Genomic DNA, 24,414 nt, shown 5'->3' with positions numbered 1-24,414 from the left:
TTTCTCTCTTAAGTGTAAACAGGGATAAACTGTGGAATCACAGTTGGAGAAAATCACAGATGGAGAAAAATGCTTAATTGACATCATAAAGATAAAATATAGGCTTTAGTATTAAAAAACCCCAACTAACAGAACAACATCACAGTAATGCCAATGGCCTCCACATCCTTCCCCTGATCGAAGTTCATTCTGACTTTTATCTCTCGCATGCATTAAATGAGATGGGTAACCTTCAGGTTTCCTGTCTTTGCCTCCCAAGCTTTGTGATACTTACAGTTACTGTTCAGTTAATTAATTTCCTTGCAGTGTGGAAAGGGAGAGGAACCGATACCCTGAATGCAAATCACAGGAGGCAGCGCGAGTGCTTTAGGTAGTAAGAAAAATATGTGCTCATGTCTGTGTTCGTGTCTGTGTTCCTGATACACAGAAATGGACTCAGAGCTGGTATGAGAACACCAAGTGGGATTTTGGGACCGACTCTGAAGCCTGTTGAGGACTCATGAGGGGCTTCTGATGCCTGGGAAGTTCTGAGCACACAGTTGTGAGTCCATCACTTGTAACTCTTGTTTGAGCAGTTTCCTGTGCGCTGCACACGTGTTATGCTCCCTCATGGTAGGCTTTCACCTTACAGACAGTGCTACTCCTACTCCTGCTTTTGCCCCTGTGTTCCAGCTTCGTTTTCTGCAGAAGGAGCTAGAAATCTTTATGAGCCTCAATTGAATGATGAGAGAAAACAAAAGCCCTCCCTGTTCTCCAGCTCACAGTGTCTGTTCACAGCCTTGGTTCTTCCCAACACTGAAATGCAACAAAACATTCATTATTTAAAACCGAGGAGGGGAAGAAGCCTCGAGCGACTCAGGGTCTGTTCTCTGTCCCCCGCACAAGGAGCCTCCATACGCTGGCTGATAGGTCCTGTGATCCATGAGTTTTCCTCTGCATAAAGGGGTTTGTGGTGCAGGTTTGTCTTTCCTATCTCTTTCCACCTGCCTGCTCTCTCCATGGTGGGAGCTTGTGCCTGGAGGAGCAATGCAGGGATGGCCCAGAAGCATCCCATGACCCTGCTGCAATTGGAGGTGAAAACGGCTCTGAGCTGCCCCAAGACCGCCCCATCCCTGCAGTGAGGAGCTGGTGTCTGCACAGAGCCCCAGCGTGCTGGCATGAGGCTGAGGAGCATCCAGAGACCTGTTAAAAGCACATTGTGGGCTTAATGTTGCAAAATGCAGCTTGATCTTGTATGCAGGTCTGCATTGGTTATCTGCGATGTGAAAAGTAGTGTTCTGGTTTTAATTAGCTCTTCAGGAAGAAGCTGGGGGGAATCTTTCAGCATCATTACCTGGTGCCATTAAGCACAGTTTTTGGAGTGTTTGTTCTCTGCTCCTCATAATGCCACCCCAGCCCCTGCAGTGACATTTTGGAACCGTTTTTCACTGAACCCGTTGTCAGGCACTGGTCTGATTTTCAACAAAGCTTTGTGAGTAGATGGCACCTTGGGCAGCAGCCCGGGAGGGTGTGATGGTGTCAGTGGGTGTCAGCCAGCGTGAGCAGACCATCTCCATCTTCTGATGCCAGCACCAGCTGCAGTTTTGGGTCCTTCAGCACTGATCTGGAAGCTGAACTATCATCCCCAGATGTGTCTGGGGCACACGACTGTGCGAATCTCAGAACAAGAGGCTTGTGCAATTATTCTAAGCCATTATCTCCCCCATGGCCAGTTTAAAAGGTAACAGCCACAGCAAATGCAGAGTTACAAGGTTTTCCATAGCTGGGTTTTTGCTTTGCAGTGATACTTTCCCTTGGTGCTGCTGTGTGCAGTGGGATGAATATGTCAGGAGGTTCCTTGGTTCAGCAATTCTGCTTCCTGGCAGGTGACCTGGCACTTCCTGAAGTGAGGAAAATAGCACATTTTCCAACAATAGCTGTAATTTCTGAGGCTTTCTGAAAGTGAAGTGAGTCTAATTGGAAGCGGGTCACCCAAAATCATGACTATGTAGAAAAATTGCTGGATGAATAATGCAGTAGCATCCATAGAAGCTTTTGCCAGAGAAGTCTTTGGGATGCTGGGAGATGACATGCAATTGATGTGATAGCAGAGCTGTTGGAGTAAGATTTCTTGGGATGTTTTAAAACAGAAAAGCGCATGGTGCCTGCAGTGAGACTGGTGCATGCCCTGGAATGAGGATGTGCCTTGAACGGCAGCTGCCTGCAGCACAATCATCTCGGGGATGGTCTGGAAACATCAGTGGGTGTTTAAAGCTGGGCTCATATGGGACTCCTATAAAACTGATATAAAGGGTCTGAACTTACATGTTTGGCTGTTGTTCAGTCATCTGTTTGGGCAGCTTTGCACAAGCGATATTGGATTCAGCTATTGCAGGCGCCTCCCGCAGATCCCACCCCGTGGTTCCCTCCAAAGTCTCAGAGCTTCTCTTCAGTGTTCATAGAGGGCAGCCTGGTTTTAAAGAGGCAGAAATAAGCTCTGTGAGTTTCTGGAACTAGCCCGGGCTTGCTGGCCTGGAGCTCCCTCGGCTCTGGCCCAATACTTGATGTGACAAGGCTTGATTCCTGACTTGCTGCTTTTCCCCCATCCTGCAGATGCACCGTGGCTGTTCTCATCACTGTCCTGTCAGATGTTCATCATGGTCCCATTGCCTGCGCCAGCCTGAGGAGCAGGAAAACAATGAGTGCTTGGAAAGCCCCTGTGAGCGGGTCATTGCAGTGTAACACTAGATGTGGTTACACAATTACTCATTTTCTTTAACAGCAGCTGAATTCTGTGTTACAATTTGATTGTCATGGTTCACATCAAGTCCTGTCTTAATGCTTTGGCTCACCCAAAATGTTTTGCGTGTTCTTTGCTGAGAGCTCAGTGTGCGGGAAGGTGTCTCATTTCTTGATCAGCTGTAATCATAATTCCTTTTTTACATATCCCATCTTTCACCTGTGGCTGTGTTTCATGAGTGAAGTGTGAGCCGTGGTGAGCAAACAGGAGTTTAGGACTTCACATCCACAGTAAAAGCCAAGACTTGGCTTTTTTCTTTCCTTTTTCTCCCTCCTCCCCTTTCTTACCCGAGCTCTCCTGCCAGAGCTGCTGCTCTTCCAGGGAGAGGAGGAAAAGTCTGGATTTAATGAATGTGGAAGGGGACTGTCCATTAAGGGCACCAAACGTGGGCAGATTGAGCAGTTCCCATGCTTTATGTAGCCTCAGACCTTGTTGCTTACCAAAGCCAAGCCTGGATTTGGTCCATGTACTGCAGAGGCAGCCCAGATCAGATGCAGGAGTCAGAGGCTCGAACCCTGACTCTGTGGGAAACTCGCAAAGAAACCCCTCTGCTGTGGTTGCCTGTGGTGCTGATGACTCTCAGAAGGTCCAGCTCGATTACTCCTCCAAAGCTCCGTGGTGGTAACTGGTGGATTTCCCCATAGCTTAGGCTGCAAACAGCTTCTGCTCCTGCCCCGCTATCCCTGGCAGCCACATGGTGCTGGAGCAGGCCAGGACCTGCAGAGACAACTGCTGCTTTGTGTTTGCTTCCGTCAGTCTTGATGCTTATGGTGTCTGGAGGGGCAGGCGATTTTGTTATTCCTGGGAATAGCTCTGCAGGTATCTTTGTCTGAGACATCCTAAGCGATAAATCTCTGAAGCCGGGTCAGCAGCCTGGTGCGATGCAGGGAACGTGACGAAGGTTTCCTAAAGCCTCAGTGGTGAGGATTTCGGTTACACAAACCTCAGACCTGCGGCGCTGAACCTGTTGGACCTGCTGGATTCTGGGCTGCCCAGACCTTTGGTGTGGGAGCAGAGAATTTCAGACCCCATCTGAGAATCTCTGATAAAGCGCTCCAAGGCAATCAGAGCACTTCCCTTGATGCCTCACAGAGCCCTGCAGACATGGGAGGGCTCCATAAAGGAGGGAAGTGCTGCCCTGGGCTGCAGCTCCGCATTTGCTTTGGGAAACTGCAGCTTCCTTCCACATTTAAAGCCCCCATGCGCCATGGGGTGACCCTTGGATGGGCAGGCAGATGGACCTTAACAAGCCTTAATGGTCCTCCCATGCTGTGCTGCCCAGGAGGGCTCGGCAGGGGTTTTAATCTTTGGGAATGTCATCACTGCTGTTGGGAGTTTGCCTCAGAGGACGTGAGCGTCTGGGCTCTGCTGTCATTTCTTTTCTCTCCTTCTTTTGCCAAAGGAGTGCATGGAATGGAGGAAACGAGCCTGCCTGTCCTCGGGGGAAGCTGGGGGGTCAGCAGAGCTTTCCTAAGATAAAACAGGACATGTTCCTGCAGTGCTGGGCTCGGGCTGTGCATTACTACAGCAGCCCTGGGAATGCTGCTGCTGTCCCAGCACAGGGTCCTCCTGTGAGCAGAGAAAGCACAGGGAGCAGTTGTGTCCTGTGCAGCTTCAGGATGTGCTCCCGTGTGTCAATGAACTGCTTCTGCGTCTGTGACTGACTGGATTTAATCATTTGAGCCTGTGCCCTGTCTCTTGCTCTTCCCACGTCCTCCTCGTGTCTGACACCTCGGAGGTGTTCGCCTCTGGTCCTCTCCTTGTTTCAACGCTTCCTGTCTTGTGTGAAGTCCAGGAGCTCTGGTTAATGTTTGTGCCCACTCTGACTTGAGCTGCTCTGGGGCTGAGCCCTCTTACTTCAGAGTAACCTGTTAAATTCAAACTCCCTCGGGTTTGAATTGTGTTTATAATTCTATGTATATTCCGCCTTGCAGTTCATAAGCTTAATATTGTTATCTGAGAGACCTCTTTGCTTTGAGAGAGTGAAGAGCAGTGTATGTAAGGTACCTGGGAGTTCTGCGTCTGCTTGAGCCCTGTGAGAGTGATGATGGGGATCAAGGATGCTGCCTGACTCAGTGTTGTGCCTCTGTTGAGCAGGGTAGAAGCTCCTGGTGAGCTTGTGTGGGAGCTTTGCAGCTCCTCTGAGCTCTGCTGATGCTTCTCGCAGGGATGTACCTTTGCTTGCTGCAGGTTTGCTTTGCCTCAGTCCTTCCAGTGAGGAGCTATGGGCACTTGCTAAAATAAATGGTTGCTCTCCTTCAGGTACTCTTCAAGGGCTAATCCTTGCTTGTGGGTGGGTATGAGGAGATGGAAAAGCTGTGGGGAGGTCAGTGCTCATCAGCATTTCAGGCTCATTAATCCATCTCACCAAGTGGAATTCACCCAGCCTGTGAGCTCTCTGCGGTGGGAATGTCTTTGAAATGGGGGGCAATAATAGCACTAAATTGTTTGAGAAATAATTTCACTCTCTGCTTCTCAATAGATAAATCTGCTGTCCAAACCCCTGGGATTTAATCTGTCCATCTAAAGTAATTGATGAGCTGCGACTTGAATCCAAATGTGAAGGGGAAGGCAGAGTTTCTGTGGAGATGTGTATCATTTCTGTGGCTGCTCCTCTGCACAGGGACAATGGGGGGGAAACATGAGGAGGAACAAAGGCACAGCAAGATGTGGTGCTGCTGGTGGAGGGGGTAAAAGCTCCGCTTGTGCTTTTGACTCTTATTACTGCTCCCAAAACTCTCCTGGTAACGCCCTGGTGTGGAGGTGAGCGAGATTGGGCAGAGCCATTGGAGAGATTGGATAAAGGCCATGATCTGCACGGTTTTAAATGCAGTTATGTTGGCTGCAACCCTGTGGTTCCTGCTGCGTATTTGGATGCTCTTGGACTTTCTGTCTGCTCTTGACTTTGGGGCAAACAAAGGGAGTTTCGATGCCCCTTTGCAGTGTCAGAGTAGCTCAGGGAAGCTTGACATGACTTGGGGAAACACCCTTTGGCTTTCTGAGAGGTTTGCACCATTTCCCGTTGACCATTGCAGATGATGTGTTTTCTCAATGAGACCCTCCCTTCCCTGCTGCAGAAGCTGTGATAAGCAGATGTTCACAGCTCCTGGCTGGAACTTTGCGCCTGGTGCTTTCGGGCCCGACCGGCAGCGAGATAAGAGGAAATCTGACTTCACGGTCAGGAAGCGCTAAAGAAAGTCCCGTTCGTCATTGGCAGTGGGCTATCAGGGTGGGCACGCTGCGGCATTCCTCACGTGCTGCAGGACCCGTTCCAAGCCCATGGCTTTGGCCACAGTTCAGCACGTGGCTCAGTGCCTCCCAGGGCTATTGTGTGCTGTCCCTCTCAGCTCAGGCCAACGCTGCCTCCCCAGAAAGCCCTTTCTGAAAAGCTGCGAGCTGCTGGCTGATCCAGAATCCTCTGCCTGGCCCATTCTCAGGCTGCCCAGAGAAGCTGTGGCTCCCCCATCCCTGGCAGTGTTCAAGGCCAGGTTGGACACAGGGGCTTGGAGCAAGCTGCTCTAGTGGAAGGTGTCCCTGCCTGTGGCAGGGGTTGGAACTGGATGAGCTTTAAGGTCCTTTCAGCCCAAACCAGTCTGGGGTTCTGTGTTTTGATGATTTCTTTCTTTTTCCCACATTTTCTCACATTATTAAATGTCTCTTGGAGACTCCCAAACCTCGCACCTCTCTCCCTTGTGCCATCCCAATTGCAGGGATCAGGGACTGCTCCGATGCTCACATGAGCATCCTCCAGATCCCACCTCGGGCAGTTTGGTTGCTGAGCAAATGCTGCTGCATTTACCAGCTTTTTGGCCACCTCTTTGCCATCTCCCTTGAGTGAACAGCTCTGCCGGGAGCAGGAAGGTGTGCGCCCTTTGCAGGGCAGGGCTCCGCCTGCCCAGCTGGTTCATTCACCTGATGGCGTTACACGGTGTTTACAAATAAGCAAAGCTGGTCTGAAACTCATTGACTGCAGGTGCTGGGGCCCTTCTGCCAGCGGCAGAAGTCGGGCTGTGGCCGCTGCCTCTGTAGCGTTGGCTTCTCCTAAGGCTCAGAGGCTCAGGGCAGAGCTGACCACAGGCTCCTCTCATCTATCAGCATGCTTCAAGGTGTTCGGTTTTAGTGGATGAGTTTCTTGCTGCCTGTGGTACCCATCCCTGCCCCCATTGCCTCTTTGCTCTGGCTTTAGGATTCCCCTTTCCAATGCACCTTGGATGCACTTTGCAGTGCCCGAGGAGCTCTCCCTATGCCAAGGACTTGTGCCATTGCTGCTTTCAGAGCCTGCCTGGTGGTACAGTGGGGGATGCTGATGTCTGTGGAAGATGCTGTGGTTTCTGGGGTCTGTATTCAGAATTGAGCATCCCGGTTGGTGGTGGTGTCTGTCCCTAGGAGTGATGGCTGGTTGATACTGGGGTTGTTTTGGGTGCAGAGGAGGGCGATGGTGGAACTCAGAGTGTGCAGTGCTTGGGCTCCCACTGGCCCTTGCACCAAAGGAGATTGTAGGACTCCAGTCTCGCTTGGAGCGTATAAATGACACTATTGATTTTGGGCCTGGCAGGTGGTGAATGAGGCCCATGGAGAACATTGATTTCTCTTTCTCCCTTTCTCCTGTGGAGTGTTTGCTTGTCCAGAGGTGTGATTGACTGGTAAATGAAATGGCCTTGGTACAGCTTATTTTCAGTTGTAGCTAATTTTAACACGGGCCCATTGAGTATCACATTTAAGCCAACAATTCATGACCTTCCATCCCCAGCAAACCAACCTCGAAACACCTGTGAGCAAAAGCATGTGCAGGTATTTGCAGATTGGAAAGAAAGAAATAGCCCAGGAACAAATTGTGCCAGAGACACACACATGTGGACCGTACCCACCCTGACTTCTTGTGCGTGAGAAGTGGAGCTAAAACCCAACCTGTGGCTCTCATCATGTGGTGGCTTTTCTTGTGAGCAATGTGGTGGCCTGGCTCTGCTGCCAGCTCCTTGCTGATGGAACAGGACCATGGTGCTGCTGCCTTGGTTTATTGTGGTTTACATTAGGCCTTTTCAGCAACTCTGTAAATAGATCAGTGGCTTCTGCATTGGTGCTTGTCCCCTGCCTGCGCTTGGCCATGGTGGAGCTGGGGCTCCCGTTGCAAACAAGGTGTTTGCTTGCTTGGATGTGGGATCTCTGCCATCATTCAGGACAGAGGCAGGGTGAGCTCTGAGCTGTGCAGCATTTGATCCACAAATGCACAGTGCGGAGGGTTCAAGCTTGCACACCAGTGGGTGCCTTTCTCTTGGTTGAATGTGACCGCTGTGAACGTCCATCCTTCTGAGCCTGTCAGCCCTCATGGGATGAGTGGGAGGTGGACAGGGAATGCTGCAGAGACTGGGCAGCGCTGCGAAGGGTGCAGCATCTTGCTGTGTGTAATTGTAGCTGTAACCTGTGTCATTAACTTTCGAAACTAGAGGCTTAAAAGGGTTTAAAATAAACATGTGCTAGAAATGGGAATCAATGAGGCTGCAGCGCCACAGCAAACGCCTCTGCTGCAAGCCCAGGATGTGAATTCTTGCAGAGACCAAAAGATAAAGCTATGAAATAACCCATATTGATGCAAGGCTGTAAAGCGATTCCAAAATAACCACTCGGTCTCGACAGATGATGTTTCCTGCAGTGCTTATGTGAGGTGGAGGAAGGCCCTAGAAAACCAGAACTGGTTTCAGTTTCTGTTTCTGGCACTTGCTTGTCTAAGGAGAAGGCTCTTGTTGTGATGGGAACATCCTGTGCAAGCCCTCCTGTGCTGTCACTCCATGGCACTGTGTAGAGGGGGCTGGCATGGGTGAGAAGAGTGAAAGATTCTTTCTTTGTGTAGGTGGATGAGCCTGTTGTTAATGAGGTGGTTTTGCTAATCCATCGCCACAAACTACACATATAATCCCAAACACAACGATAAGGATGAGCTGCATCGCTGTCATGTCTGTGGAGATATGGTGGCCCCAAAGACTCTGCTTTGATTCTCTTAATTAAAAGAAAATTAAGCTATTTTACATTATTAAGTTAATAATAATTAAGTCTGGTTGAGTTATTTGACGTTTGCAAGCTGTGTTTTTTGCGTGGTGCTGGTTTGATGACAACTTGGGGAGCAGACAACTATGTGGTCCGTAAAACCGCATGGATCAAACCCACCCAATGGCACCTTGAGTCTTGTGCCTGTTCATCACGAGAGGATGAATTCACCCCTTGCTTGGGTTGATTTACTCACAACTATAACATATTTATTATGTATTTGGGAGGAATTTGCTGAAAAAAAGGAGTCATTTAAAAGCACAGCAGTAAATTGAAGGGGTTTTGTGGAATAGCACGAGGATGTGGAAAGAAGTGCATTAAATTGGCTTGCTCAGCAGTCAGTCCATCCTGATGAAGGTGATGCAGCTGCAGAAATTAAGCAGGTTTTTATTCTCCTCTCAGCCCCTGTGCAGGCGTCACTGCTGGAGCGAGACCGTCTGCAGTGCCCAGACTTCAAAACCCTTGCAAACAAATGACCAATTATTGCATTAGTCAAAGACAGGATTTTCTTGACAGAGAAACATGATGTTGCTCTGCCCATTGACCCAGCAGAACAACTGAGGGTGGTCCCTGAGGGGGAGATTTCTGCCTTTTCAAATGGGTGAAGACTGGAGATGAGCAAAGCATTGTGGAAACAGTCCTGGGGATTGCCCTGGTCTTGGGAATGAGATCTGAGCTGGGGCAGGAGATGTAATGTGTCCCTTCTGTAGGGAAGCAAATGGGATCATGCTGGAAATGGTTAGAAGTTCAACAATGGGTTTCTGTACAACATCAAGCTGACTTTGAAAGGGAAACTCCTGGCTTGAGTTTTCCAGCCCTTCTGCAGTGTTACCTTCTGTGAGGCTTGTTTTCCAAGAGGAGGTTTGTTTGGTGCCCAGCTGAGGACACAGAAGTGCTCTCAGGCACCGCGAGCCTGGCATCTCCAGTGACAACAAATGAGCGAGTGCGGGGCTCTTCAGTGTGGGTTTCTAAGTCCCTGATAACTTGTCTCATGTGTGAATTTAGCACAGTAAATCTCAGTTAAGACGTGTGCCTGCCTTGCTCACCTCTCCCCCTCTCTTCTTTTGTTTCCTGCAGTTTCTCTGTTTGAAGAACATCCGAACCTTCCTCAAAGTGTGTCATGACAAATTTGGGTTAAGAAACAGTGATCTGTTTGATCCCTTCGACCTCTTTGACGTACGGGATTTTGGAAAGGTAAGGGTGACTCCTGGGGGTAATGGTTCTGGCACCGGGGGTTCTCTGGGCTTATGCTGCAGGCTTTGGGTGAATATATGAATGTTTTGTGGGTTTCTGAGCAGCTTCTGTGCCCTTAACCCATTCACTGGGCACCTGTTTCCCTGTGCTTGGGATATTTGCTTATGTAGAGGATGGTGCTGCTGGTTTAGCAAAGGGAGATGAAGCCCTCCAGCTTTCTGCTGTAGATTGCAAAGCAATCTAAAAACCTCTGAAGTATATGAAGAAATGTCTTTTTTTGAGGGAATCAGAATATCTGTTTGTCTGTGTGTTCATAAGAGCTGTTGGAGGAGGTGGTAGCCCTGGGGGCTGCTGCTGCTCCGGGGTTGGAACACCAGGTCCTCTCCCCAGCTCCGGCTGCCTCGCTGGGTGACTGGGGCAGAACAACACCACCTCCTTGCCTGCGAGCTCCCCACGGGGACGCTGCTGTCAAACCAGTGTTAAGCATCATCCCAGCCTGGGGTTGGACCACGTCTGTGCCGTGTGTAACCTGGATGTGAGAGGAGAGAGCAGGGTTTGTGTTTGCTGTAAGGGCTGGTTAGGACCAAGAGCTGAGCCAGACCCAGCTGAGAGGAAGGAAAATCTGTCCTGATTTTGACAAGTGGCTGCTTGTCCATACCCCGGCTTTTGACACCAACAGCATTGGAGCTGTGCTGTTCCTCTGATGGGTACTGCACTCAGGGAAGCTATTACACAGGGCAGTCGCTATATTCTTCAACGGAAAAAGTGTTAAAAGATTTATTAAAGCTCTCTATTGTTTTACCTTATTCCAGCTACCAGGCATAAACTGCTGGAAGGCATCTTCTCTTCTGATTATCCAGAGAGTAGAATTGCACTGCTGATGGGGATATATTGTTTGATATTTATTGCCTAATTTATTTCTGGACCATTATCTGGAATGTGCGATTGCAGGGGCTTGTTTTATGAGTTTTTGTGATTTATGAAATACAAGGCGGCTTTTGTTGTTCAGGGAATATGAATGCACAGAAGGAACCTTTTGGGCTGGGGAAAGAACTGCTGCTAATTAAAATGCTGCTTTATTGTCACATTGTTTCTTGCTTTGTGCTGTTTCAAATTGCCTAAGATGCCTGTTAATAGAGTTAAACACTGCTGGAACGTGTCAGCTGAACACAGTTTGGTTTCCTTTTGGTCTGGGTATGGAACAGCTATTCTCTCCTTATGGTTACTTTCTGGGGGAGCGTTCAGGTTTGTGGCTTGGGGAGGGGAGAAGATTTGCCATTCCCTCTTTCCTTGTGGCAGTTTAGGTTTTTAGGAGACTTTGGAAAGAAACTTGTCATAAACTTCCAAGAAATCCAGATGTACTTTATTGCCTGGATCTTGCTTATTTTCATGTGCATTGTCATCCTCAACCAACCTTCTAAGCTGTGGGAGGCGCAGATTCTGTACACAAAATCCTTGCTGATCTTTTCCCAGTGCAGCTTTTTATCAGTTCACTGGAGGTATCAGCTGTTCAAGGCTGCACCACCCTAAATCCCTCTGGAAGCCTGTCAAAACATCCCCATTGTCTTTGCCACCTTTCATTCCCACATTGTCCTCAGATCTGTGTTCAACAGTGGCAAAGCAAATAAACAGGGAAAAATCTGCTGTCGACCAAAGCGCCTTTCATTTTTGAGTCACAGTGGGAGCAAAAGGAGTCTCTAATCCACATTCCCACCGGACAAGCACTGACTTCACACACAAAAACTTCTTCCTGGAGCCATTCATCCCTTGGATCAACAGGGCTTTTTGGTTACAAGGCGCTTAGGCTGTGTAGGGTACTTTTTTAAACACAGCATAGTAACAGTTGACCATTTAATTACATAGAAACCTTGGTGGGGTTGTATTGGGTGTTTCCTTTCTGGATGCCACTGAAACGGTTACTTTTCTTCTCCAAACCAGAAAGCCAGTGAGGCAGCGACCGCTGTAGTAGCGTTTGGGTTTGCTGCAGTGTAATTACCCAGCAGAAAGGCAGGGGCTTATGATTCTGCGGCGCCAACCTGTATGTACAGGGCTTGTGCTCTGGAGTCTGCAGGGTCCTTCAGGGTTTCTTAGTGTAAGAAAAATGTTGGTGCTTTAAAAGAGGAAGAAAAATCAGATCTGAGTCTCGCCATGGCCGGCTGCTGTTCTGAGAGGTTTTTCCACAGCTCCCTTTGGCTTCTGAGCCAGCACTTCAGCAAGGAGGAGCTGCTGTGGGACCTATGGAGCCTCCTCTGGAAGAGCAAGTGTGGCCGGGGGCTGCTCAAGTCCAGGAACATGAGGATTTTGTCCCTGGTTTTGCCAATTCCTTGAGTTTTAAGCTTGGGAAGTGACTTCTTACTTTCTGTCACCAGGATCACAGCTGGTGAAGGGGGATCACAAGCCATCTGGGCTTCTCCAGCCAAAATCCCTGTGGAGCTGAAAAGCTCCATCTCTGCCTTTGTGGGATGCCGGGTAATTGGCAAGTGCAGGCTTCTCCCAGATAGATGCGTCATGTTTCTTGTAAATCCTGGTGCCGTGTTTCCCAGTCCTGTGATGGAGCCGAGAGGCCACTTCAGATTGCTCACAGCCACTTTTCTCCCCAATGTCCCGTTGTTCAGCAGTCCCACTGTGACCAGAGACATGCTGTGTTTCATGACAGAGGCTTCCAAAAGTGACCTGAGATGCTGACCACCCCTATCTCTGGTTGTGCCCCTTTGGCACCTCGAAAGACTGTATTGTTATATTGATTAGTGCAAGTTGGCTCTTAATTGTGATTTTTTTTCTATCTTCTCCTTTTAAAGTGGCTCAAAAGGCACTGCCTGTAATCACTGCTGGCATCTGCGCGAGTGTTCCTCTGTGGCGGTGTCTCACTGCAGGATGCTGAAGCAACGCAGTGTCCATGCTGCACAGAAGAGAACCCCTGTTGACATCACCTTATCCCTCATTAGGCTCTGGTCTGGCAGAGGGAGCACTGGGGTGCTGGGCTCAGGTTTGCTGGCTCACCCTGTCTCAAAAGAAGTTGGTGCTCGTGCCCCGTGCGCTGTTTTACTTCATGCACATTTAATAGCCACTGTGGTGTAAAATGTAACTCCTGTTGGACTTGCTAATTTCTTGGCACCAACCATAATGAGATAAAATGTACATAAATATGGATGAAACTCTTTATCACTGTTAGTCAGCGTGGTGGTAGCAGGGTTCATTAGAGGCATTACTCATTTTCAATAACTTTCAGTAATGTACTTTTTTGAGAAATATAGTTCAAATATTCATGAAGCGATGGAGCCCTGCATCAGCTCCACTGCTCCCTGCGTGCGTGTCAGCTCCTGCTCCTCCCTGTGCTCCTGACATGGGTTTCATTGTCCTGAACTTCTTTTGAAGTTCCTGTGCTATTTGGAAAAGCTTTTTTGTGAGGTTGGGGCCTTTCCTACCCTGACCCATGATACCAAGTGATGCTGTGGTTGCAGCAAGAGCTGCTGTGGTGGTGGGAAAGGATGGGGATGTGCTGGTACCATTGGAGCTGGAGTGGTGAGTCCGCTCTGTAAAGCATTTGTGTCTTCAGAATGGTCTTTGGTGTAACAGCATCCCTGTCCACCTGGGGGTGGGAGGGTGTTGGGGGAGCATGAAGGGACTCAGCTGCATCATCCCCTGACCCCCTCCCACCACACACACAGCACCCACTTGCCAGGGAGCCAGAAGATTGGTTTCTGCTCAGTTTGAGGCAGGAGGGTGGGGAGCGTTGTCAGAATTATTCAAGGGATTAATAACTGAGAGGTGGTGGTTTGTGTTTCTGTTTCTCTGCTGAGAATTCCCCTTCCTCCCTCATCTCTGACCTCATGTACAAGTCAACATCCTTGCAGCAGTGTTTTAAAGGGTGCTTTATTAACAGAGTTTGGGCATATGAAGGGAGAAACGGGGAGATTTACATGGAATAGTGCAGGTAGCTGAAAATTGCAAGGCTTTCAGATCAGCTGCCTTTTGGTGCTGCACCAAAGCAAGCCCAGTGCCTGCCCTCCCGTGGTGCCCTGCTGGTGCTGGGGCCAGCCCTCCTCCTCCTATTCCTGACTTTTTGGGGTTTTTCCTGATGTCTTGTAGCCAAGAACAAGCTAAAAGCAGAGGTTCTCCTGAGCGCATGAAGTGATGGGTCTGGAGGGGAGAGCTGTGCTGGGCAGTGCTACACAGCTCTGCGGTGCTGGGATGGGGCTGTGGCTCTGCCTTTGCCTCCTGCTTTTGTTCACAGATCCCAGGGGACCAGGCAGTCGGACGGACCCCCCTGGTTGTGTCCCTCTGTGCCAGTGATGCTGCTATGTGGTGGTTGGATGCGTGTCAAGGGGATGCTATCGCAGAGGAAGGTGTTTCTAACTGCTAGTAGCTGCACCACGCATGTGCTGAGGGAGGGGAGGAGAATTCTCCATAAGGGTGTGTTTTGTTTTATTCTTCCTTTTAACTCCCTAGAGAGCAGTGCAGTAACTGCAGAGAGGATCCTGGGTGTGTGACTGTGGAGAGACCAGGGACATGCTCACCGCCTGCCCTGGGAAGCTGTGGCTGCCCCATCCCTGGCAGTGTTCAAGGCCAGGTTGGACACAGGGGCTTGGAGCAAGCTGCTCCAGTGGAAGGTGTCCCTGCCTGTGGCAAGGGTTGGAGCTGGATGAGCTTTAAGGTCCCATCAACCTGAATCAGTCTGATTCTGTGGTTGCTTTCCAAGAAGCTGAAGGTGCATGTTCAACTTTGCTGCTGCCCACAGGATTTTGCTCTGAGCCCTGGGTGCTGTGGTCCCTGCCTGAGGGAGCAGCCCATAGGTGCCTGTGCAGGGACATCACCCTGCCAGTTGATGATTAACTCCCCAGTTGCCCGCAGGAGCTGTGGGTGGTGTTTGGTCCTTCCGTGCTGGCTGCTGTTTGCTTGGCTGGCATTAGGCCAGCCAGTGTTTGTCCACCTATGTTTTAAATGGATTTGCTGGAATTTTACTGGAGACTTGGATGCTGGGATGGACGCTTCAAATGGCAAAAGCAGATGGGAACAACATGGGTTGGGTTTATCCCTCTGCCTTGCCTTCTTGAGGGATTATTTGGGTTTGGGGGCTGCTTGTCTCACACTCCATGTGTTCTGAGCTCTGCACTGCCTGTGACACACCAGTGGTGCAGGTTCACCTTGGGTGATGCTGTCGGGCATGGGGTGATGCAGGGACCCTGCTCCCATCCTCCTGCTCCTGGCACCATAAGCTCATCAACTGGGGTTTGTGCAGTGTTGGCCACTGCAGCATGCCCAGCAGATGCTTTCAGTCGGGATGCTAAAAGGATCTACAGGAAACCCTGACTCTGAACTTCCTCAAAACACAAGGCACACGCGTTAGAGCTCTGTGGCAAGTGAGGCGAGGACCAGACAGAGTTTTCTGCTGCGTGGGACTGTTACCAGGGTGCTGTTTGCCATGAGGATGTGGTAGGTGCTACCACACCTCTAGTAATGTGTGGTTTAGGCTCCATGTCCTGCAAATTTCTCCCTGCTGCGATATGAATATTGCCCTGAAAGGATCTGGTGGGCTGTGAGTCTCCCCAGCTGCGTGTCACGGTTAATGTCAACAGGGGCACGCTAATGTTTTTTGTGGTCTTCAAGGGGCTGGTAACAACACCACAGCCTTAAACCATGCATAGGCAACAAGCTGCTGCTGATTGCAGCTGGGCTTTCAGTGCATCCTAAAGCAAAACCCTCTGAGGAGCAGCCGGGTTCTTGAGCGTTGGTGGGTGGCTGGGAGCTGTGGCCCTGGTGTCAGCTCCTGCCGCAGTGAAGGGGTCCCATTGGGCTCCCACCACACTGTGGGAGCAGAGGCTTCTTCTGCTTGTGCTGGGGCTGGTGAGGACCTGCATGGCTGAAAGCAGACACCCACGGGTGACCGAGGTCTCCGCTTACCAGGGCTGGGTTCTCTGCCGGGAAGTGCCCACTGGCACCAGACCCACTCCTGTGGTTCCCCTCGGGGCTTTGCCAGGGGCTCCTCCAGGGAGTCCTGCCCTGGGCTCGGTGCCTCTCTGAGGGCTCTGCGTCCCGGGCTGGTGAGGACCTGCATGAGTGATGCTGTGCTGGGAGCTGTGCTGGTGCAGAGCAGGGAGGGAGGTGCTGCGGGGTCCTTGGCACATGCACGTGGGACTGTGAGGCTGGGACTTGGTGTCCAGCAGAGCTGATGGGAAGGCCGTGTCTCAGCAAGTGGCTCTTGGGCTGGAGCAGGAGCCAGGCACCGGCGCTGGTGGCTCTCTGGTATTCACTGCAGCACCAGTTTTAGCTGTGCTGTGGCAAATTCTCCCTGCTTTTTCCCTTCCTCTCTTCCTACTTCTCTCTGGTCTGTTTACAGCTGAGCAGCTTCTCGGTGGAGCTGTTCCTTCTGGGAAGCCTGGCATTTTGTTTCCTCCTTGGCTGCTTTCCCCAGTATTTTTCCAAGGGGCCACATTAAAGGGTTTTGTGTTTCAGATCAAACAAGTATGGGCAGGATCTTTCATAACTTCCATCGTCTGGATAGGAGAATTCTGCAGTTGAGCCTTAAACAGCAATGGTAGTGTTGTAATGGGTGAGGAATCCGAGGTATTGATCAGGACGGGATAAATGGTGCCCTTAATGTGTGTGAAATTGATCTTTCTGTACCTTCCTGATTTGTCTGAGCTCTTTTTCCAGTAATTTTAGACAAGATCTGGGAGAAAAGGATTCTTTTTTCCTTTGGAAAGCTAAACCACTTGCTGGTCTGTGTCTTCAGAAAGGGGAGGGGGCAGAAGCCAGCCAGGCTGCTCGGGGTGACCCAGCAGGTTTTGGCTATGTTTGGAAAAAGCGTGGTTTCCTTTGCTGTGGTGTTGAGCATTTGAGGCTTGGTGATGCACCGAGCATCCTCATGACTGGAAGGTGTCGCAGGCAGAGTCAGTCTTTGCATGTTGTGGTGCCCAGTTAGTGCATCTGCCATCATGTGAGCTTAACCATTCAAGGTGCATGTGCTTTGGAAAGGGAAGGAAGAACCTCCCAGGTAGGATTGCTTAAGGGAGTCTTGGAATTAAAGGGATCTCTTATTTTGTGACGAACTCTTCTATTTCTTTGTTAAAACCTTCAGATTTCTCAGCCCCTTGGAACTGCAGCATCTGCTGATGAGACCATCCCAAGGCCAAACGCTTTGGTTACAAGTGATAATTAACATTTCTTGAAACAGATTAGCACAGGGGTGTAACCACGGGTTAGCAGAAGAGGCAAAAGTGAAACTGTTGGTCTGAAGGTGCTGGCACAGTTGAGCTCCGCCTGCCCCAGTGCTCAGGGTCATGCTTGAAGGGCTTCCAGACCCAGCATTTCTATTCCTTTCTTCCAGCTCTTGCTCCTTTCCTGGTCCCAGTCGTGGCCGGGGTGGGAGATGGGGTGGCTGGGGCTGTGCAGCGGTGGAACAGCAGCACTTGCCCTCCGTGCTTTGCTGCTGCAGGTCACAAGCCTCAGGGGTGATGCTGCGGCTGGTTTGTTTGGTTCATTTGCACTCTCAGCCTTAATGGTGTGTGTGTAAGTGAGACATTCTCCTCCTCGACATCGCTCTCTTCCCACTAATTGCATATTAAAGCATAATCATGGTAGCAAGAAAGCAGCCTTAATGCATCCTGGGTAAAGCTAATGATGTGGACATGCTGAACTCTGCGGCATTTGTCAGGGTTTCCTATTCCCAGCCTCTTGTTTGTGATGTTAGGAACTTTTGAGCCAATGTGCTTGCTGTCGTTCCTAGCCATGAGTCAGGCTTGTGTGGGAGAGGAGGGTGGGCTGCGGTGGAGGCTTCTCCCTGGCTAACAGATAGTGGGGATTTCACAGCCTGTGACTTTAGCTTTGGTGGTCAATACTTGAGGGCAAATGGAAAGATTCTTCCCCATGCACAGACCTTCTGTGTTGGTGCTACGAGTGTGCACCGAGATAAATCAGAGCTGGGGATCCCAGGAGGATTTTGGGGATGATAGCGAGGGTGTTTCTGTGGGACCCTGCTCTCCTCTGGGCACGTGCAAATGACAAAGCAACTGGAGGTTGTGCTGTGATTTACAAGAAGTGCCTGGAGAGCTGGGTGAGCAGCAAGTCTGGAGCATCACTCTCTGCTTCCCAGCGATGTGCCTGAGCCCCATGGGGTGCAACAGCTTCCTGGTGGGAAACAGAAACTTGGATTTCAGAGCCAGAGGACTGGGAAGATTATTAAAAAAATGGGATGTCTTCAGTGCTGCAATAGTGCTTCAGTCCCTGTGTGCAGCCATTCATCCAAAGGACCTCTGTGCTCCGGGATCAGAGCTGAGATCACAGCTCATTGCAGATGTGGATTGCAGTGGCTGAGTCCCACTTCCAGCAGATATGAATAACCATTGTACAGCTTCAGTCTGTCTTGAACCCGCACACCCATCCTGCTCCCAGCCTGCCCTTGAAGGAGCTACTTTTGCACATCAATTTTACTTTAGAATGATAGAATCATAGAATAGTTAGGGTTGGAAATGACCTTAAGATCATCCAGTTCCAACCCCCCTGCCATGGGCAGGGACACCCCACACTAAACCATGTCACCCAAGGCCTCATCCAGCCTGGCCTTGAACACCGCCAAGGATGGAGCACTCACAGCCTCCCTGGGCAACCCATTCCAGTGCCTCACCACCCTCTCAGTAAAGAATTTCTTCCTTATATCCAATCTAAACTTCCCCTGTTTCAGTTTGAACCCCTTACCCCTTGTCCTGTCACTACAGTCCCTGATGAATAGTCCCTCCCCAGCATCCTTGTAGGCCCCCTTCAGATACTGGAAGGCTGCTATGAGGTCTCCACGCAGCTTCTCTTCTCCAGGCTGAACAGCTCCAACTTTCTCAGCCTGTCTTCATAGGGGAGGTGCTCCAGTCCCTTGATCATCCTTGTGGCCTCCTCTGGACTTGTTCCAACAGTTCCATGTCCTTTTGATGTTGAGGACACCAGAACTGCACACAATGCTCCAAGTGAGGTCTCACGAGAGCAGAGTAGAGGGGCAGGATCACCTCCTTCGACCTGCTGGTCACGCTCCTTTTGATGCAGTCCAGGATACAGTTGGCTTTCTGGGCTGCGAGCGCACACTGCAGCCAGCTCCTGTTCATTTTCTCATCGACCAACACCCCCAAGTCCTTCTCTGCAGGGCTGCTTTAGCAATGAAAGTTCTGGCTCCTGGAAGTAACAAGCGAAGCTGCCTGCGAGGGCTCTGCATGTGGGCACACCAGTGTGGGGGACAGCTCATAGAGCCCACCAGGTCCCAGAGGGGCTGCTCCAGAGAGGTGTTAGAGATGGATCCACCAGCATGTGGGTGGGTTTGGTTTTGCTTTTCCGCTGAGATGTTTCATCCCTTTGTAGTAGGTGCTGGACAGGAAGCTAATTTTGAGCATCTTCATCTAATGCAGCAGTTTGGGGTGTTCTGATTTCTGCAGACTTAGATGACAGCTCCTCTGTGGGAATCTGGCTTTGGGGCCTGAGTGCTCAATGGGATTAGACTTTTATGATGTCTTAGATCATGCACAGGGATTTATCAGTCACTGGCTGACTCTGGAGCAGACCTTAAATTGAATGTATTGCCCTGGAAGCAGAAAACCCCTGTTGACCTTGCTGGTATTTTTGAGGTAAGGAAGGAAGTTGGGTCAGGGTCATTGGTCTGTATTTAATCTAAATATGAAATTGAATTTCACGTGTGCATAGAAAAATCTACAGTTGGGAAGTGGATAAACTTTGGGGTTGTCCCCAGCATGCAGGGAGCCATGTGAAGGACTCTTGCCTTGAGGCCTCACTTGACTCCTGTGTTTGCGCAGCCTGTTCCCTGCGTCAGCCAAGTCCCCGTGTGCTGCCGCCTGCCCTCACCTCGCCTGGTCTCATAATATTGTTCTAATTACTGGAGTGTGAAGAATTGACTTTTAAAATGCCTCCTGGCAAATTCCATTAGTGCATTGATGAAATCTCCCCTCGCTGCTGGCTGGCCATTAGCATCCAGCTTGTCCTTGGATCAGAACTTCACCACCCTTCCTGGGCACACTGGGACACACTGGTTCTGTTGGTTGGAGATGGAAGGGGGAGCACAATGAAGGCTGTGAGGGTTGACCCTGGTTGTCTGGGTCCCGCTGCTCTGTTTTCACAGGGCTGCTTTTCCTGATGAGGTTCCAGAGTGGATTTTCAGGGGGACACTGGAACAGCCGGGGCTGGCTGCAGTGCAGGGCTTGGGGAGCAGGAGCTCTGCTGGTCCTCAGGGGGATGGGGGGGATGAGGCTTTTGGGGAGGCTGAGCTCTGAGCCCCCTGGGAGCAGGGATGTTTGTGGTGCTCTTTGCCTGTGTGTGGTCACTCCTTTGTGTCCCCCAATGTCTGTCCCTTGAGGAGCCAGTTGCCAGCTCTGCCCAGACCTTCTGCTCCTTGGCTGTGTGCAGGGACTTGCAGCAAGCTCTTGTGCCTGTGCAGTCATCTATTGGTGTTGCAGAGAATCCGGGGGTATGGCTTACGTGCTCTCAAAGTGGGTTTGTTTCGTTTAAAAACAACAGTACTGCAGGAGTGTTTCCAGAGGCTTTTCTTCAAGTGAGCAGGGGGCACTTCAGTGATGCTCTGGGGTTTTCTGCATTTGTGAGGGGCTAAAACCTTGAAAAATAAACCTGACATCTCAGTTAACAGGCAACTGCAGGGCTCCTGGGGCTGAGGCTTTAAGAAAAATGCCAGGGAGGAAGTTTTCTTTATAACATTCGGGACTGGGCAGCTTTTGACCATCTCCTGATCCCAGAGCAGTTGCAGTAGGTCCTCGCAGCAGGGGGGATTCCAAACACAAGGGAAGGTTCAGAAAACCTGTCCTGGACCAAGCTGAGACTCCCAAGGGACACAGCTGGGATGGGCGGTCTGTGGCCAGGGATGCTCAGCTTTGGACTTCTTGTTTTCGCAGGGGCAGGGACCTTCAAAGTGCCAGGAAGGGGCAGTGCTGGGAGCCCTGGCAGCGGACGAAAGGAGCTGCATCACAGGGCTGGTGGGTGCTGTTGCTGGGCAAAGTGTCCATGCCAGTCCAGGGAGCTCTTGGGTTCTGTGAGGTCGCACCATGAACTGCAGCAGGCGCTTCTGTTTGCACCGTGTGTTACAGGAGTGAGTAACAGCAGAAAACGTTGAACTTCAGGCACTCTGCTCTTCCCAGATGCTTCTCCAGCTCTGTCTTGCCTCAGAAAGGCGTGTAAAGAGGCAGCAATCAATGAGAATCAGTCGCAGCAAGTTCCTGTCTGTGTAAGCGGTCTGAAGGACAAGCGAATCCGTAGAGTTTTGTGGTTTGGCTTCATCCTATTTCTAGCTCCATTAACTCCATTTTTACTCTATTCTCTTCTGAAACATAAATGAGTAAATGCCATAACTAGAGCACACTTAAGGAAAAATGAAGCATGACTATAAATATGAGTGAACCAACTAAAAGAAAGGTCAGATAAGAGACATTACCCAGTACAGTTTGTTAAGGGTATCAGGGTGTAACTTGGCGTACTGGTTTACCCACGTGTTCAGCAAAGAGGACCCATGAGTGGATAAGAGGTGCAAGATATGGAGAGGGGCACTTTCCTGTCCTGAGTGTTCATGTTCTGGGCAGTACAGGACGTGAAATGGAAGAGGGATTTGATACCAGTGATTACCTGTGGTGTGCTTGCAATGCCGGAAAGAAAATGTTCCCTGTGTTGGGACTAAGGAAGGAGCTGCCCGGCGGCTCTCTGTGGGGCAGCCCTCGTGCTGCTCCTGTTAGGACAAGGCAGGGCTGTTTGCTTTGCTGCTCCTTGGCATGCGCTGAGCAAACCTGCACCGCAGCGTGCACAGAACTGCTCCGTGCAGGTTGAAGCCTGACCCACAAACCCGAGCTCAGGGGCTGGGGGCAGGAACCTGCCGCCCATCGCCCGGTGCTGGCGGGTCCTCCTTGGGGCACGTGTGTGGAGAAGGAAAATACCCAGTTCCTTAAGCAGCTCGTGGGCAGATCCTGCTGCGCGGGGCTGGGGAGGGCCTTCCCGCGGGGATGTTGGATGTGATGGTGTTTTTCCAGGCTTTGCTGCGGATGCGTTGCCACCAGCCCTGGCGTGTTTCTGCCTGTCTTTGCCTCTGCTCCCACCCGTTTCCCAGCCTAAAGCTCTCCAGGTATTCATGCAAGTACAGAAACACATCCAAATTCTGTCAGGGAGAAATGCAGTACAGAGAAATCCTCTGTAGGGCAGGAAACAAGTGGATGGGGATTTACCTTGGAGATTAACTGGGCTGTTCTTCTCATTTTGCTTGTCCTGCTATTATGAAGTGCAGTTCCCTGAACCTGAGCTGTTGCTCTGCAGTTCTGCACTGTCTGAGGGAGGTGCAGAAACAAACCTGTTCAAGTTCTCCTCTGTGTTTTTGAGGGACGGTGATAATTCCCCCAGTGCTGAGGCTTATTTTGCTTCCCTAATGCTGGTGTTTGAACAGTTTCCTTTCTTCCTTCCCTCGCTCAGGGTGCGGTTTCAGAGAGCTCTCTTCTCCAGGAGATTTAACCACGTGAAGCCAACAGGGGCTGAACTTCAAAGTGAAGCATGTGAATAAATATTATCCTGACTGGAGGCTACTATTTATTCTTTTTCTTCTGAAACAAAACAAACTCATACATGCCTTCTCCAGACCTGGAACTGATTGTTCTCTTTTTTAACCTCTGTGGCAATGGCAGCACTGTATTTGCACTGTTTTGCTCAGATGATGGCTTTCTCTGCCTCTCAAGAGTATGAGTATGTTTGAATATTGGGGGAAAATACTGTAGCCCAGGCCCAAGTGCTCTGCTCGTGCTTGCCTGGCATCCCTGGATCACCAAGGGACCAGTCCCCCCTGTAGTGGGAACCCAGACCTGCACCTTGGAGGATCGGGGAGGTGTTTGCTTCAGTGTCTGGGAGCTGAACACGAGTTGTGCCAGGACTGACTATTTTGCTGTGGGATTTGCTCCCTGTAAGTGCTTACAATCAGCAAATCCTTGTGCCCCAGGTGCCCAAAAGAAGGCATCAGTTTGAGTCCAGAGAGCCCATTTTTGTAGGGCTTGACTTGCAGAAGGTTTTGAGTGCTTTTCCACTGCAGACCCATGCAGGTGAGCACCAGGTGCTGCTGTGGTGTTCCTGTCCCATTTGTGTCCTGCTGTCTGGTTCGCCTCTGCTCCGCAGCTCCACACGGGGAAAGCCTTCGTGCATAGGGAATAATACAATGAAATGATGCCATCAGATGTTTTATGTATGAGGAGGCACAGGCTGTCAATAATCCTCTATGTTTTTTAATGCAAACTCTCTCTGCATTCCTGCTGGTGGCTGATGACACCAATTAATTTTATTGTTTGGAAATAATCCTCTGTGGTGTGTGATTTGCATGGCCTGTGCCTTATGCTTTCTAATGATTTCCCTATTAATTTCACTGCTGCCAATAAGCCGGAGATGCCTTTCAAGTGGAAAGGGAAACATGACCTAGTACCATGGATAAAATATTAGTAAGAGCAAATTAGGTCCCGTTAGCAGTGTTGGGACCCCGGCCGCTAAAGACACACGAGCTGCTGAAGCATAGCAGTGAGCAGAGTGCTGCATGTGGTGTGTGTGGATGCACAAGAGTGTGGAGCTGGAACTTTATGAACGGCTTTAAAACTGACATAGAATTGGCATTTTTGTTCCCTCCTGCTCCAGCTGATTGTTCCCTGGTCAAAACAGAGTTGACCCCAATAAATGAGATTCCTGTGCCTCCCTGTGTGCTGGAAATGCTGCAGCCGGGCTGGCCTCACTGTAGCAGTGCTCGTGCTTTGCTTCCATCCCTACTTCTTGGTCTGAAGATGGACCTGGTGATTGCTCCTCTGCAATGCTGCTGTGCTACCCTGATGTCCGCCTTTGTCACTCTGTGTGAGGAGGTCGCTCTGTGCCCTGGGCCGGGGGTGATGCGCAGGTGGGTGCTGCCATTTACTGTCATGATTTTCAGCATCACTAGCCTTGTGGGTGTCCTCAAGCCTTGCTGTCCATACAGCCTGCACCCACGCAGCAGGAGCCCCACAGGCAAGGTGTATGTGCAAGATTTCCAGTGTAAGCTCGTTAATGACTTGGGTACTTGTCATTGCAAGTCCATCACAACTCCTGAGAGCTAGCAAAGGTGCTTTGTGGGGCTGGGAGAGAAGCTGTGGTGTATGGGAGTCACCACCCAGGCAGGGTGAAGAGTAGAGCTTTTTAGTAGTGGCATTGTAGAAATGTTCAGATAAATCCTAGTCAGCTGCTGCTGCACACCCACAAACCCACGAGGAACCTCATAGAGAGCAGCTTCACCCCCAGTGAGCTTCACCGGCTGCTTCTCAACCTGTCCCTACATCAGGGGAATAAAATAAGGTTAAAGTTATGATGAGGTCACTTGAAATTGTCCTTCTTCAGCCTTTGAAAGGATTCAGCTCTTGTGG

The 24,414-nt window shown here is 50.4% G+C and overlaps 1 protein-coding gene across 4 annotated transcripts in view; it reads left to right on the top strand.

The window, feature by feature from the left end:
• The window catches only part of VAV2 (vav guanine nucleotide exchange factor 2), a gene marked incomplete at its 5' end in the record, with an annotated part of 104,012 nt that overhangs the window by 16,209 nt on the left and 63,389 nt on the right, over positions 1–24,414 (top strand). For all 4 annotated transcript variants that reach the window (XM_080630621.1, XM_080630619.1, XM_080630622.1 and 1 more), the window contains one exon: positions 9,899–10,015. In XM_080630621.1, the coding sequence (XP_080486747.1) occupies positions 9,899–10,015 (117 nt within the window). The remainder of the gene's footprint in view (positions 1–9,898; positions 10,016–24,414) is intronic.

The sequence above is a fragment of the Psittacula echo genome (assembly GCF_963264785.1).
Source record: "Psittacula echo genome assembly, chromosome: 16".
Taxonomy (NCBI): domain Eukaryota; kingdom Metazoa; phylum Chordata; class Aves; order Psittaciformes; family Psittacidae; genus Psittacula; species Psittacula echo.
The sequence above is the reverse complement of the archived record's forward strand: the minus strand, read 5'-3'. Positions and strand labels throughout refer to the sequence as shown.